This window comes from Semicossyphus pulcher, unplaced genomic scaffold (genome assembly GCF_022749685.1).
Source record: "Semicossyphus pulcher isolate SPU_LCO1_2020_fin unplaced genomic scaffold, fSemPul1.0.p SCAF_11, whole genome shotgun sequence".
In the NCBI taxonomy this organism is placed as follows: domain Eukaryota; kingdom Metazoa; phylum Chordata; class Actinopteri; order Labriformes; family Labridae; genus Semicossyphus; species Semicossyphus pulcher.
Window position 1 is genome coordinate 6882721 of NW_027211615.1, and position 16841 is coordinate 6899561.

The 16841-nt window shown below is 41.9% G+C and overlaps 1 protein-coding gene across 1 annotated transcript; it reads right to left on the reverse strand.

Annotated features, from left to right (window-relative positions):
• Window positions 1-59: 59 nt before the first annotated feature.
• On the reverse strand, window positions 60-9125 carry slc10a1 (solute carrier family 10 member 1). The gene is made up of 7 exons (XM_069657558.1): window positions 8922-9125; window positions 8729-8815; window positions 7124-7236; window positions 2650-2854; window positions 2316-2494; window positions 2033-2232; window positions 60-112 (listed from the first exon to the last, which is right to left on the reverse strand). Exons 1-7 carry the CDS (start codon window positions 9123-9125, stop codon window positions 60-62), a joined length of 1041 nt encoding a protein of 346 aa, XP_069513659.1.
• Between the last annotated feature and the right edge of the window lie 7716 nt (window positions 9126-16841).

Consider the following 16841-nt stretch of genomic DNA (forward strand, 5'->3'; position numbering starts at 1 on the left):
CGGGGATCTTCTGGAGAGGACTCTCGTTGGTCAGCAACATTTCACACAAGTTCTGTCGGTCACACCTCAGACTTTTCCACCTTTTCTTCCTGCTGTGCTGGTTTGTACGTCTCTGTAGGTCAGAAACACAAGAGGAATAACAGAGAACTGATACAAAGCTTTAAACTACAGAATCAGGATACTTAATTCCACTTTCTAGATATATGAAAACAAATTTATACAACAGTTCTGACAAAGTCATGTGATTGGACAAGAGGCATTCCCTAAGTGGCGACATAGAGCACAAGATCAGAGGGACTTTTCATTGTTACGTTCGTACTGCAGCTGAAAGTGTCCCAATTCTGTTTTTTTACCCCCCATGTGACACAGATCAGATTTTTCTCAAATCAGTGTAAACAGCCAAAAGTTGCATTTTTTTACATTCTGAACTGGGCCACTTGTATGTGGTGCTAAATCTGAATCCAAAATGCGACTTGTATTTGAACACTCAAATCAGAATTGGTCCGTGTTGCCTTGGTAATATGTACATTTCCAGGAGTGATCCTAAAGAAGAAGAAGAGGACTTTGGTTTTTGGTTGACCTTGGAGGACAGCGACACGCAGCAGTGGAGCGGCGGTGAAATAGCAGATTTAATTGCGATTTGAGGAGATGACTGGCTGCCCTCTATCAAAACTGGAAGGCTCATACCGCAACTGAAATATAGTGTTGGAAATTACAGCTCTTTGAAGGGAGCCGGATCTTATGGCTCCAATCCTTTCTGAGAGCCGTTCAAGTGAACGGTTCATCGTTCTTTATGATACAGCTCTGTATAACTACAGAGATGCCAACAAAAACAACAAACTTGACAGAGGGATATAATGTTGCTCTTTGTCGGCACTTTGTTGTGCTGAAATGATTCCTAGTATAGCGGAGTTGCAGTTGATAAAAGCTGCCTGTGGTAATTCGGCATATAGAGGAGTGGATCTAGGGCGGGCAGTGAAATTTGGGCACAACTATAAAAAGAACGACTCTCACCTACGACTCGCACACCACTAAACCGAAGTGTGTTAATGCCCTTTTTGCCCGTCTCTGATGGAGAGGTCACTCGCTTGCACAAAAGTTTATGCACATCTAAAGTCCCAACTAGAGCCAGAGAGCCATCCATGTGGAACATGAATGTCAGCGGATGTGACGTCTTTAGTCTTTTTTAAAATCATTTTCTGTTCACATTGATATCTTACCTGCGTCACATTCTAAATTGGATATGAACATTGACCCCAGAAATGAGCCCCAAATCTGAATTGAGCATGAAGGCCTGCAGTATGAATGCAGCCTCTGTGTATCACTCCGCCTCAGTCAGGTGTTCTGAATACTATTAGTTAACATCACAGCACACCCTGTGTGTCTACACTGATATCTAAATCACACAGCAGACTCTTATTTCACTGGTTGGTGATAAATTAAAAAATATAGATAAATGTACATGATAAAAATAAACAGCTGATCTGTGATAACCTGGAGAATGTTTGGGTTGCTTGGCAACAAAAGTCCAGTAGTTGAGTGAATGGAGCAAAAATAATCTGCTGATTGTGACTTTTTACTACTATTTTCTGCTTGTGTAACTGTGGTATAAAAGCTTAATTAGCTAATCGTACATTGCTTCATAAGGCTTACACATCAGGAGTTGAGGTCTGTTGGTAAACCTTCAAACTTCCCTTTAATATCACTTCACAGTCATTCTGGGCGACAACCAACAATTTATTTGCTTTAGGTTCACCTTCTGTTTTCTTTTTATTCTCTTGTTTTGTCTTTTTTCACATTTTCTCAGACTCCAAAGTGAAAATTATTTGATTTGTTGACCAAATATATTCAATTTACGTTAATTAAAAACAATAAGATCCTCCAATAGATTTGAGAAGCTGTTACCAAAACATGAAGGTGCCATTTTTGCTTGATTGATTAAGTTACTTAAATTGTTTGTCTGCTCATAAAACCCTGGATGTTCTTTCATGTACACAGTTTTAACCCTTTAAAACCCCTGTGTCAGTCTTACCTTTCTTATTGCGTGTGAACCACTGGTGAGACCTGAACAGCACGATGAGCACGGCCGCCTCGATCAACTGCAGGACCCCGTACACCATGGGGAACAGGAACAGAGGACCCATCAGCTCCTGTGGAAAGGCCAGCTTCAGGATGGTGGTGGCCAGTTGGATGTTCTGACAGCCTGTTTCCATCGCGACCGTCCTCCTCTCCCTGAGGGTGGAAGCAGAGATTTATTCATAAGTCATGGATACATGGAGGCATGGCTCATACTTCCTGAACAAAATAACTCTTACCTTTGTTTAAGTCTAAATAGCGAGGAGATGATGTAACCGCAGGAGTATCCTATGAAGGGCATGAGAGAGCCGACGGCCATGAGGCGAGGAGCGAGCACATTCAGGATGGATCCTCCGACTCCGACGCTGACAAGGATGCAGATCACCACGACAGCGAGCATCAGTATAATGATGCCTGCCTGAGGACGTCAGGACACGAACACAAGGTTAGTTACATTTTTTTTCTATATTATAATTTTATAATTCTTAAGTGTTGTCTGCGTATCCAAAGCCTGATCTCATTCCTCTTTGAAAAAACCCACATACACCATGATGTACCCTCGGGTGCACCAACCTTTGTGATCATCTTTGAGTACTGCGGCCTGTAGTAGTTGAAGAGGATGCCGATACCGCAGGGCACGAGGATCAAGGCCAGAGATTTGATGATGTCCACGTAAGGCACAAAGTTCTGCAGGCTAGCGAAGCCCTGACAGTAGATGTAGAGCAGCAGAGGCATCATGCCCAGAGCCAGCAGCGTGGAGCAGGTCGTCATCACGATGCTGAAGGGAAAGACACAGGAGATAACTTTTTAGTCTGGCTCGAATGTGAGTGTAGGAGTAGATTAGGACAGGTACACAACTGCTACTCTGCTGCATGTTACTCCTATTACTCCTATTACTTCTACCACAAGATCCATCATGAAGCTAATCTCACTTTTTAAAGGAGCAATTCTCTACCGGAAAAAGCTACTGTCAGTCAAAGCTGGTGTTCTCTGTAATCGATAGAAGCAATAATATTTGAAATTGACGCCACAGCTGTGGAGAAAGTTGTCTAAACAGCTCGTGCTTTCGCTCATTCTACATTCCTACAACACCCAGTGTGCATTGCGCCTCTCTCTCTGAAAGGAACGGACCAGCGAGAGATGCTGGAGTGAGATACTACCGCTTCAGAGTTGTACAGAATCCGAAATCTGACGAGAATATACCAGTGGATCGTCTAAAAAATCTTCAGGTCTGCAGTCTACATTTCAAACCTGACGATTTTGAACGAGACATGACATCGGAGGCGGGCGTCCTAGATTGAGGAAGTGAGGTTTAGCGAGCTCCCTGGCCTCCGCCAGATGACGCGTTTGGTCTGGTGGAGGTTTTCCAGGCTCCATTGGAGAAGCGGATAACATCCTCCAAAGGCACAGAGTGAAATAACATTTTTTTCTACCATAATGGCATTAGCTCCACATGATAGCATGATAGGACTGAGGTTGAAAATTGGCGACCTGGCCCTTTAAGAAGAACAGCAACTAAATGCTCAGATTTCTTTCACACCACTCACACTGTTTAAATTTAAAGAATAAACTTTATATCTCACAACAAAAGCCAAGATGGAAGAAAACTCCTTAAAATCCTCATAATTGACAAATTATGTACAAACTTGTCTCATGCCCCCATCAGGCTCAAATCTTCCCTCGTACATCCCATACACATTTAAAGGTCATACTTTTACATGTCATCATTTTGTCACAAACTTGAGGTGAGGTGTAATGCACATTGTGGCCTCCAGGGGGTGCAGTAGAGGCTTGCAGGTTGCAGATTGTAACAAAGCTTATTGCACTTATGCCGCCCAGTGTTTTCATGGCAGCAGCTGTTTAACAACATGCTACAGTCACCTTTACAAAGCATTATGAGTACTCTGAAGAAAGGACAAGTTATTTTAATGTTTCTGTGAATTTTGTTGGAACACAAGGAATTTGCCTTTGTAACTCAAACCAGGCTTCTAATCATTGCTTACAACTTCTTTACAATGCCGCAGCCAGACTCCTTTGCAAAAAAAAAGGGAACACATTACACCTATGCATCCCTTCACTGGGTCCACATTCAGTACCAAATCCCTTCCAAGATTCTTCTGGTTGTATTTAAGGCCCTTCATGGCCTTGCCCCAAGCTATATCACAGCACTCATATCCCCATACAGTACAGCTAGGACCCTCAGATTGTCTTATCAGGGGCTGTTAACCAGCCCACGATCACGAGGGAATCTTTGACAGCCTTCTCTGCAGCTGCGCCCACACTGTGGACTGGCCTCCCATCACATCAGCAGAAGCGCTTGAGAGTTTTAAAAAATGACTTAAGACTATTTTACTCCCTCGCCTTCTCTTGCAGTTAACTTGATTTGTATTTTACCTTGTTTACAGTGTACATAGTGGTGTGCACTTTATTTGTACGTGTATTTTATGAAGATAAGAGGGCAGTGCAGTAATTACATAATAATGGTGACTGACGGGACCCCACTAGGCCACCAGGGAAGGAAGAGGTAGCTCCCCGTGCCACCCCCAGCAGCACAGCCAGAACCCACAGCAGTTTACAGGAGGGGCAGGGCCAGCAAAGTAACCCCTTGTTAGTTACTTTACAGTTTTACATTCAGAGGAGGTCTATCTTCTATTGACCGGGGCCCAGAGGCATCATGTCGTACTTCATTTCTTTTCTTTATGCTTGCTATAAAGCACTTTGGTACATACCCTGCTTGTTTTACAGCACTCTATAAATACATTTGACCTTGACCTTTGTATATTGCTGCATAACAATGAAAATGCATAGGGTGACTCATGGACAACAGCCCAGCGGTTTCAAAGTCAAGCCCTTTATCACAGTTTTGTGGTCCCACTGGTTGTTGAACACTTATCAACTCACAGGATGTTCTTTGATTTGGCAGAACATCAACCGCGGCTGCATTTAAACAAGCACACGGAGTGAGGTCGTTTAAAGGATAACTTCAGGATTTTTCAACCTAGATCCTATTTTCCCATGTGTTTGTGAGTAAGTGACTAGTGGAGACAACAATTATTGAAATCGATCCAGACGAAGAGGGAGAGAGGACCTTCAGCCGTGACAATCTTTTAGACAGCACTGAGCAACGCTTCCTGTACTCCAACACAACAAACGGCACTTCTCCCCTTTCTTCTTCTTCTTCTCTCACTCCTCTCTCCTTCTTTCTGCAACAACTACTACTACAACTTCTCTGTGAGCGAGACTTGGTCACAGACAACAACAGAGAGCATAAGGTAAAGTAGCATGGCTGCCACAGTGTTGTCAGACACTTGTAACGATAAGAGCCTGTTAGCAGCAGAAACAAGCGCCTTTAGTGGCTGTATGTTGGTGTATGCGCGGTGCCCCGTTTAGTTACATTGTATCTCATTTCTTGGCTGCCGGCCGGTGCTCCCTCCCTGAATACTGGATCCATTTCAATAATTGTTGTCTCCACTAGTCACTTACACACAAACACATGGGAAAATAGGGTCTAGGTTGAAAAATCCTGAAGTTATCCTTTAAGATTTTTATAACCGGGTCCGTATCATGAAACAAAACATTTTCCAGACATACACAATTGATCATTTGTGTTTGTTATCTGGATTATTTCCTCTGTAGATTTTGTTGCCATTTACCTCTGGTCATTGAAAGCATCCACAGCTTTGGTATAAATGTGTAGAAACAGAAAATGTCTGGTACGCAAAGCATCAAAAATCAACTACTGTCATTAACTATAATATTACAGACCAGCTCCAGTCATGTTTAAGGACACATCAAACGCTCTGCTTGAAATCAATGCAAAATCATTTTTATTACCCTGTAAAAATCCTCCCAAGGCATCTCCTGCTTCTCCCTCATTAAAAATTGTGAGATGTTTACAAGGTTAAACACCTGATTTTCACTGGAGGGGGTCTTTAACATAAAACGACAAAAAGGGACAGATTGTTCCTCATGACTCCTCTCCTTAGACTTAAAGGGCACCAGCTCCAACCCAAGTGCACTTATATGGGTGTGGGGCGGTTGTGGCTCAGTGGTAGAGTTGGTCGTCTTTCAATCGGAAGGTCGGAGGTTCGATTCCCAGCTCCCTCAGGTCGTGTCGAAGTGTCCTTGGGCAAGACACTGAACCCCAAATTGCTCCCGGTGGCATAGCCAACGGGTATGAATGTGATATCTGATTGACAGTTGGGCACTTTACGTAGCAGCCTCTGCCATCAGTGTGTGAATGGGTCAATGTGATATGTAGTGTAGCTTTGAGTGGTTGCAAAGACTAGAAAAAGCACTATATAAGTACAGTCCATTTATATATATACAGGACAATGGACTAACCAGCCACCAGATCTATCTATTTCAACCTTTTGTGTGAAAGGATCCTCTGCTGTTTCTGTCTGCTTTTCCAGAACGTTGAGATGACTTACCTTCAGTGTACATTACCTGAGATACTACTTGTATATCCCTGCACATAGAGCTGTTTTCTTTTTTTTAAGATTCTTTTTTTGGCTTTTACCTTTATTATATAGGACAGCTGGAGAGAGACAGAAATTGTGGGGAGTAGAGAGTGGGTGATGACATGCACCACATGATCAGCAGACCAAGAGTCAAACCTGCGATCAGTGCGTCGAGGACTGTAGCCTTTATAATTGGGGCGCCTGCTCTACCAACTGAGCTAAACCAGCGCCCTGTTTTATTGTGATATGACATCAGTCAGACAGGGAAGCACCTGAGACCTTCAGCTGTCAAACAGTGGTTGCAATCAGCCTCATCCGCCATAAGAAGTAGACCCTTCTACAAGAGGAACTATCTCTGTCTGAGTACAATCTCTCTTATGTTAACTACAACCCCTTCATCAATACTTCTCAAAAAGACAAATTAGATCACCCTTGTTTGTTTCAAGTATCTGTTGCTTTTAGCGGTGAATGAACATAGGCATGATATCATGCTAATATCAGGTGAACTTTTTAAACTTCTTGATCTACTAGTGAGCTCAGAAAACCATTGGGGAGCGACTGGCTTCTGTAGTTTGTGTGTGTACCTGAGGTTCATGTCTCCGTTCAGAGCCAGGGCCAGGATGTTGGAGAGACTTCCTCCAGGGCAGCAGCCACAGATCAGAACCACCACAGCCGGGATATCAGTCAGCTGGAGGGCCTGCAGTAAGAAATGTGTTACTTACACAGTGTTCCCTCTGTCTAATAGTGAGAACAATATCTAACAGATCTGATCAATTTTGTGTTTATTGTGTGGGGATGTAAGAAAAATGTATCTATATCAAAAACATTTTTTGTTACTTTATCATACCCCCTTCTCTTACCCTTTGTCTTGTTCTTTGCTTTCAAACCGTCTTACAGAGGCCTTAATGTCACAACAATCTTTAAAAAAAGGCTTGTGATTCACCTTTCATCAATAGACTGATCATGTCAGCCTCATTTACTTTGCTTTCTCCTGTTTTACAATCAAATGAAACGATGAAAAACAACTTAATTTGGTAAATAAACAAATCACAACCATCTATTGAAGCAACATCACATGAGAGGGAGTGATGTTGTACCGAATATCAGCATGGATATGATTCGGTCGCACGTACGAGGCCGCAGCATAATCACTTTTATATAACAGTTACACAAGCGGCAATAGTTAAAAATTCATCCGCAGATTATTTTTTGCTCCATCAACTCAACTAGTTCCACAACTCAACTGAAACTGGACTTTTGTTGCCAGGCAACCCAAACATTCTGCTACACTCCATGTCCACAGGTTGCCACAGATCAGCTGTTTGTTATCATGTACATTGATCTGTATGTTTTAATTTATACACAGTCTGCTGTGATGTTAATTTACAGTATTCAGAACAGCTGGCTGAGTGGTACACAGAGTGGAAAGTCCCAGTGATGTTGTTCTCCATATCAGAACTCATGGAATGCCTCTTATCCAATCAGATTACTAGTGTTGCATAATATTACATATAAATGTGTAAATCAGTACAAAAACTTTCAGACACATTTATGTTGTTTAGATGAGTATAATCAGCAGCTCTTTCTTCAGATGCTCCCTGCTCACTTTAAATCACTGGGTTAAACATTGACCAATGACAATACAGCTCTGACACAATACTTAACTTTACCCTTTGCAGGCTTAACCTGGTGTTTATGTTCAATAAGGTGGTCAATTTTTAACCCATTGATTTTAGTGTTTGTATGGAAGCCCTAAGCCTATCTCTGTGTCGTAGACTTCAGTTTTTGCATCGTTTAATATTTATTGCTTTCTCTCCGCTCTTTTGTATCTTTTCTTTATTTGCCCTCTGTAAACACACCAACGTCAAATTTACCGGATGTCTTTCAGCAGATTAATATGATCAGTTTGTCTTCCGGATCGTGTGATTAGAGCTGCAACCCTAACAATGGTCTGTTATCGAGAAATTACAGACCTCGGAATGCCGGAATTAACCAATCAGGATCAAGTATTTAACACAGCCATGTAATAACTTGAGATAACGAGAAAGATAAGTCGAGAAAACAAGCAGAAATAACTTGTTATCGTGGGAAAACTGAGTAAATAGAATGTATGGATGCATGTATGTTTGTAGTAAATTCTCTTGTTTAAAATCTTTCTGTTCCTCCCAGGACTGAACATCATTACCAACCTTGGCCAATCCGAACGCTGTCAGAGGCATGACACCATACTGGGCCATCACGGCGATCCCCACCCCCTTAGGTTTCAGTATGTGATCCTGAAAAGAAGTAAAAGATGTTTCAGCACAGAAATCTTAAACTCTTCTATATACTTTATAAACAACACAAATGTACTTCAATCACACTGATATCACCTGAAGTCACCTTGATCTTGGACACCTCCATGGTGCATCCCATTGAAATCATAGTGATGAATAAGACGATTATCAGAAGCAGGTTGATGGTTTTGTTGATAACTGGTGGCATAACGCTAACAAAGCTGGTGTTAGCAGCCGTCATGTTGAACAAGCTTGCATTTAGCCACAAACCATCATAATATAGGTCACTGTAGTCAAAGGTGTCTTCCATGTTGGAGCAGCACGCCTTGAGCTTTGATCTGAAAACAAGCAGAAAATCTGACACAAAGTCAAACAAAGAGAGAAAAGGTTAAAACAGCGCCAGATGTTTTAACATCATCATATGTTTCTTCACAGTTTCCCTATTTTCGAGTGTATCCCCTCACCTCAGCTGCTCTTTGTGATTATTCAACAATCAGAGCATGACATGAGGTGGGGAAACAACAGAAATGAATACATTAGCTGGCCTTTTTTCACAGACAGCAGGGCAGGACTTTAAAGTGGCATCAGTGATAGGCTGTGTGCAGATTTCAGACATTTGAAAGTAGCTTTACACAGGCAGGTAAAACAGCAAAGACAGCAAAAGTGTCCATTTTGAATGCCCTTTTGGTAGATAAAACATTAAAAAGTTTTACCGTGACTCAATATGAAATAAAATGCAATGCATTGCCCTTTTGGGTTCACGACTGATGGAGAAAACGTGATGGCGTCTCTCTGTATGCCCTTACAGTAGAGAAGGCATTGGGCAGTGCCCTCCAGGATTCCTAACTAGTGGGGGAAAAAGTGATAGTAGCCTCATCCATGTACCATCTAGATGCACTTTCCTGTGGAGAAGACATGGTACAGTGCCCTCTATACTCTCTTTCTAGTGGAGAAAACAAAAAAAGAAACCTTCCAGTGGAGAAACATGCAAGCAATGCCTGCATGTAGGGTTCGCTTCCAGGGGAGAAAACTTGGTGTCGGGCCCTACAGGGTGTCCTTTTAGTGGAGAAAACATCATAATGTCCCCTCTGAGGTGCCTGTCCATTGGAGAAAACATCATAGTTTCTCTCTCTGTGTCCTACAAGTGAAGAAAACATGGTGCAATGCCATCCAGGGTTCCATTTCAATGGAGAAAATATAATAGTGTACCATCTAGAATGCCCTCTCTGGTGGAGAAGACATGGTGCAGTGCCCTCTAGAGTCTCTTTCTAGTATCCTCTCTGGATGTCCTTCCATTGGATACCCTGTCCTTCCAATGCCCTGTAGGGTTCTCTTCCAGTAGAGAAAACATGATGGGGTCGCTCTATGCCCTTACAGTAGATAAGGCGTGGGTCAGTGCCCTCCAGGATGCCCAACTAGTGGGAAAAAAAGTGATAGTAGCCTTGTATACTTGCCTCCTGATGATTATATAATCCATATCTCTCTGTGTGCTTTTATTACAGTGGTGTATCTGAGTCACCTGGTGCCCTTTCCACCAGTCCACCACTGTTCACACTAATCTGCAAGTAATGATAATGCTTGTGGAAAAAAAATCTTTAGTTTTTATGGCATGGGTCTAATGTTTCCACATGAGGTGGTAGAGTGTTATTCTTTAACTTAGAACCATTGAGTTGTTGTCTATAAAACGTGAGGCAGCAGATTCACACTCGCTGTCCTCTGAGGATATACTGACATGCAGCAGTCATAAACGTATACTGTGTAGTTACAGTAGGTCATAAAAATCAGTCAGTTCTCTTTACTGTGAGTCCAGACACAAAGGTTGCTGAAGTATAGCTTTAAATCATTGATCAATATGATTTCATAGTACACATTGTGTGACACGTGGACCCTTAATCTTGTTGTGTGGCTGTATGGTTTGAAACATAGCCCACCTTTACCAGACGTTCATGTGTTTACACTAACGGTCTTATGTTTCAAAGTTTCTGAATTTTTGTTTTAGATATTTTGTAATTTTATTTAAAAATTTCCATCACTCAAGTGAGCCAGTAGCAGAAAACACACTGTATGCTTGTTTTTGTTTTGTCTGTGTTACATAATGATTAGGGCACGTTAATAACTCATCACACTTATTGTCTAATTTACAAGCTGCCTACAAACAGTTTATAAATGCTTTATAACACACTATAATTAGTATTGTCTACTTATACCATTGTCTACTTATACCATAAAAGAATTTATAGTGACAAAATGTTAAGTAATGCTAATAACTTCTTATAAATACATTATCGTGTGTAATAAACCATTTATTACATGTTAACTACTGTACTTTACTTTACAATACTGCTTAGTAATGCTTAAAACGGGGGGACTTAAAGTGTTGCAGACTTGTTATGACACGACTTAATAAAAAATGCAAGACAAAAAAAAGAACAAAAAATACAAAATTTCATCAAATAATCTGGAAAGAACTCTGATTTAAGACAGTTCAGACAGATCTACAGCATGTTTAACCAAAAATACATAATTGATGCAGCAATTGTTAGACATTCAACATCAGCAAAGTGCATCCTGTTGATCTGTCTAATTAAAGTCATCACAATAAACCAATTCCAAACACATGTCTTAATACAAGGCTTTTCCAGTAACATAACTGTCACAAACATTCCTAAATTCACCTCATGCTTTTTTAATATCTATAATTTTAGTAATCCAACCAACGTGTCAGAACTGTCAGTGTAGGTGCATGTGTCTGCAGGACGTCACTACAACCTGCCTAACTGTTGGCGATAAGGAAAAAGGCATGCTGTGTGCAAACAACCTTCACAGGATCCCTCATGTCTATTTTCATATCTCATAAAAAGAAACACAGAAATACAAACGAATACCAGAGAGCTTTATAAATGTGTCGCTCAACTACATGCTGACATCTTGGCTGTTGTAAAAGTGAGAATTGAACACCTTGCATGCAGGTCAGTTTGTAGAAAATAGAAGAAAACAGTGGAATCCCCAGAAACAAACACAACAGCCTGAAGTGTAAAAACTGACAGATGCAGCAATATGTCTTTTTTTTACCTGTTAGGACAGAGGTTCTTCTACTCTTATCTCCTCTTCTCTCTGCAACAGAATTTTCTCCTTGTGCGTTTGCACTCTTGTCATTTCAGTCATAAATGACACATGAAGGCTTCTTGTTGTGTAGAGGTGCCATCTAGTGCTCAGAGGACTTCTGCAGTTTGAGAGACACATGCAGGATTTTTACAGCAGGAGTGCTCTAAAGATCTGATTTAATGTAGGAGGTAATCCTCTCCTGGGTAAGTAAGTAAGTTATTCTTTGGAAGATTCTGGGAATGTTCACAGGATGTCCTTTGTTTTTCTGGTATTAGACTAAGCCCAATGAGCTGTAGGGAATAACAGAATGTCTCAATCACTACCTTTTCCTGTGTCAATGCTGAACCAAGGATGAGGGACTTAAATGCAAACTCTGAGACAGGATGCAAAAAACAAAGTCTTTTTAATCACAAGCGAAGGGCGGTACACACAAAGGCAGTCAAACAGGCAGAGGTATCCAAACCAGCAGGGAAAAGTCAAATATCCAAAAAAGTCAGATCAAAGCTTACTGAGAACTGAGGGAACGCTGGAACGTTGTCATAAGGGAAGAAGACCAACTGGCATAGAAGGAGGTGAAAACAGAGACTAAATACTATGGTGCAGGTGAAACACATCACGGTGGGGCACATAATCACACAGGAGGGCAGGAGGTGGAGGATCTGAAACGGGACACAAGGTGAGTATTAACATAAAAACGGGAAACACAAAACATGGAACATAAGGGGATTTAACTAGAGGACATGACAGTAACCCCCTCAATTGCTGGCTCAAGAGGACCCAGGTTCTTCTGGGTCGGCTTGGTGAAAATGAACACAGGGTCCATGATGTTAGTGGCCAATACCATGACTGCTCCTCTGGACCATATTCTTCCCAATCGACGAGCTAGTTCCAATCGCGACTAAGGTGTTGTACCACCAGGAGCTTTTGCATGGTATAGAACCAAAGGGCTCTCCTTGACTGGTTTAATCTATGCTTAGGTGGAAAGTGGAATGGACCTGGGGAGTCCAAGTTTAACAGCCACTGGGTTAATAACTTTTGAAATAGGGAAAGGACACACAAACCTGGGGGCGAGCTTGAAGAGGAAGGTCTGTTGTGGTGAGTCAAACAACTCTGCCTGCTCCTATAGATTTGAGCTGATGTCCGCCACAGATCTGCTACCTTCTTATACCGTTCTGAGTTGTAAAGAAGAGTGTGGCGGGCCTGATCCCAGGTGCGACAGCAGCAGACCAAAGCCAGTTCCTCACCGGTTGGCAGCAGCAGACTCAGGACTCAGAGGTGAGGTTAGTGTAGGGGAGCGGCCGCTGAGCTAAAGTTCCCAATTAATTTTCTATAAAAGTTGGCAAACCCCCAAAAACATTGCACTTGCCTGCCATGAGAGGGGGTAGGCTGAGGAGGAGGCACAAGGGGACCCATTGGACATGCTGTAAATGGGACTTATCATCAGAAGTAAAGAATCAATACGTTGTCCAGGTATAATACAATCATGACCTGGTTCAGGATGAACATCATTCACAAGGGCCTGAAAGACTGCAGGTGTTGGTGAGTCTGAAGGGCATTACCAAATACTCATCGTCTTCCACTCGTCCCCCTCCCTTATCCTAACCAGACAGTAAGCATCTCTTAAATCCAATTTAGTGCAAACTTTGGCACTGTCTAATTGTTGAAAGGCTGAAGATATGAGAAGAAGGGGGTACCTATTGATGTTGTTGAGTCCGCAATAATCAATACAATTGTTCTTAAAAGAATCCCACCCCAGCAGGAGAGGAGGACGAATGGATAATTCCAGCTGCCAAAGCTTTCATATACTCCGTCATTCCCTTGGTTTCTGGGTCTGACAATGACATCAACCGTCCCTTCATGGACAAGGTCTCCGGTAGAAGGTTGACGGTACAGCCGTAGGGCTGATGAGGAGGGAGAGACTTGAAGAGACAGGCCCTGGCTTTGCTGAACACCTCCTAGAGATCATGGGAATTGCAGTTGGGGGACTTTCCGCTCCACTCCGCTATGGCCCAGGCCTCTGCTATTCCCGTCAGGTGGGAGATGATCTTGGCTTGGTTCAATGGGAATCCTGAGGCCCGAAGCTTAAAGTGTAGGTCATACTGTATCAGGAGGGCTCCATAGTCCCCAGAGTCCCCAGAGAATTGCTCGGACCTCGACAGATGAATAGGAGTGGAAGCAGGGACAGAGGACTGGTGGAGAAGCTTTGGAAGCTTGAACCAGAAGAGTTGGAGTGATACCTTCTGCATCATCTGGACCACAGAGTTGAGAGCCAAAACTAGCCACAACTGTTTCCTGCCATTCACATAGCTCCTAAACATGGCAATGTAGGAGATTAATCTGATCAGCCTTAAGGGCTATCCCGTGACAGTGTGCAGCCAGAAATAGCCTCAGAGGTTGTCCAGAGGAGAGCATTCAAAACACAAATGGAAGATTTGCTCATTAGGGATCCAGAGAGTTTCTGTACTGCAAAGCTAACTTCTGATGTTATCCCCATTCTTGTTGGCAAACTGCATTCTGGCTAGCCTGTAGATTGGCTTTGCCAAGAACAAAACTCTGCACATGATCACAAATGGCATACAGCTCACAGATTGTTACGCCGTAGCTCATGCCAAGGTTTCTGATAGCTTTCATTTGCTGGGAAATTCTGGTGTTGCTGACAAAGCTGCAAAACCCTCTGCAGACGAGACTAGAGAGGAAAGTCATCATGTGTGCATCTGAGCAGGCTGTAGAAAGCTCCTACTTAGTGCCTTTGACATGATGTAGTTATGTGAAGGTAAATCCAATGGTAACTTGATCTGGTGTCGAGGAAGCGGTACCTGAGCTTCTGAGGTTATATCAGACAAAGATATGTTGGTAATCACTGCAGTAGAACAAGGCACAATATGTACTGTGAATACAAGGAAATACATGCTGAGGGGTGAACAAATTGTGGCCTCCAAAAATGGTCCACCTCCATCAGGTGAGACAGGATGTAGGAGGCAGGAGTGATGAGGGAGACGGACATTGACCTCTGCTAAAATGTCACCTCCACTTCCAGTGAATCTCTGAAAAGGACCCATAGTGGAAATACTGCACGGACTGCATTCTGATAAAGACTTGTTTGTGTGTAATTAAGATGAGTCATTTAGAGTTTCCTTGAAAGTTAAGTATGTAAACAAGTTTCTACCACAGAGAGACAACAAAAACTGGGTTGGTCTTCTGCCACTGCAGCAATAGATTAAAGATTAGTTGCAGTTAAGAGAGTCATTAAGTGTTTTAAGATGCTTATTAAGTGTTCAAAGACTATGCAAGTTATGATGATGTGTATAATGTCCTATATCTTTAGATTGGGTAGCAGTAAAAAGCAAAGTTAACTGTTAATGAATGCATCGTTAAGTGTTCGTTTAAGCCACATAAAAGCTTAGTGAAGGTAAGTTAGTTAAACTGAATAAATCTTTCTTCAATTCTATGAACTCTAATAAGAAACTCATGAGGCTTTTTTATTTACGATCCTAATCTGTCTATAAGTTGGTACCTAAACTTGTGGTTCCATGCCCAGCTACATGGCAAAGTGTTCTTGGGCACTGAACCCCAAATTGCCCCTGCTGGCATAGCCATCGGTGTGTGAACGTGATGACCGATTGACAGTTGGGCACTTGAGGTGTAAGCCTCTTGTGTGCGTGTGAAAAGGTGAATGTAATGTGATGTAAAAGCAGCTTTGAGTGGTCGCAAGATTAGAAAAACAATATAAGTGCAGTCCATTATCATTTAACATACGTCCTGGAAGTGCTTATAAAATGTCTTCTGATCTAACAATAATCACGTCACTATTATTAACACTTCTCTAGTCTTACTGACACAAAATAATGTTATCACTTATCTTATTATTAATTGTAAAAGCCTTACTATAAAAGGTCCTTCTATTAATTAATAGGTAAACCTATTAACTAACACTTAACACAAGGATCTCTTTATAAAGGGTTACCACAAAAAGCTTGGCACATCAAAGATACACCTCAGAAATGTATAATTAGACCATTTTAATCTGAAATCTCACTCCGCATTCAAAACTAAATCTGAAATAGCCAACACAATATTGATGTTCATCTCTTTATTTGACCATTCTTGCATTTCAAAATAAAGTGTTTGTTTACAATTTACATCAAGCCCATCCTTTGGATCGTACAAATATCAATAAGAGCAAATGTGTACATTAAATATGTGAAATAATGTCAAGTAAATCCTTCTACAAACTTTCTTCTACATACTGAGAATAAACTGTCTGACTAGTTGGCAAGGGAAGGTGATGATCATGACTGGAATTATTGCATCACTTTTCTTCCTTTGTTCTGCGTCTCCCTCAAAGTTTGTAATTCTGTTCACTTCTAAGTTACATTGCTGTAATTCCTCTGCTTATGAAAGATTGAAAGTGTACCTAAATGTTAACACGGCACAATTTGTTTGAAAAATTGCTTTTACAAACCGCATCATGCTCATGCACGGCCTTTTATATGGAACCACTCTACCATTAATCTGGTGACATATCTGACAGTACACCGCCCACCCTCCTCTCTCTTTCATAAGTCATGCACTGACAACAATAGCAAGGACAAAAAAAAAATCTCTAATGGCGAGTGCTTATTGGGGCCCTTGCAGTGTAGTCTGCAGTATGGAAGGGGACAAAAGGAGGGCATTTTAATGCTTTAAGAGGCCGGCCCTGTGGGGACAAATAGGGGGGAGGGGAGGGAGACTCTGCCTGGGCTGATCAGCCTCCTTACTGTAGCTACAATTACAGCCCAGTGCTTCACATACCTGGATTTTTTTCTACTACCTTTACTCCCCCATCCACAGCCAGAGCTAATCAATGTCTGTGCTCCCTGCAGCCTGAATATTATGGACTGAAACGGTGCTAAAACAGTTCATAACTCAGCTGACGCCTGAG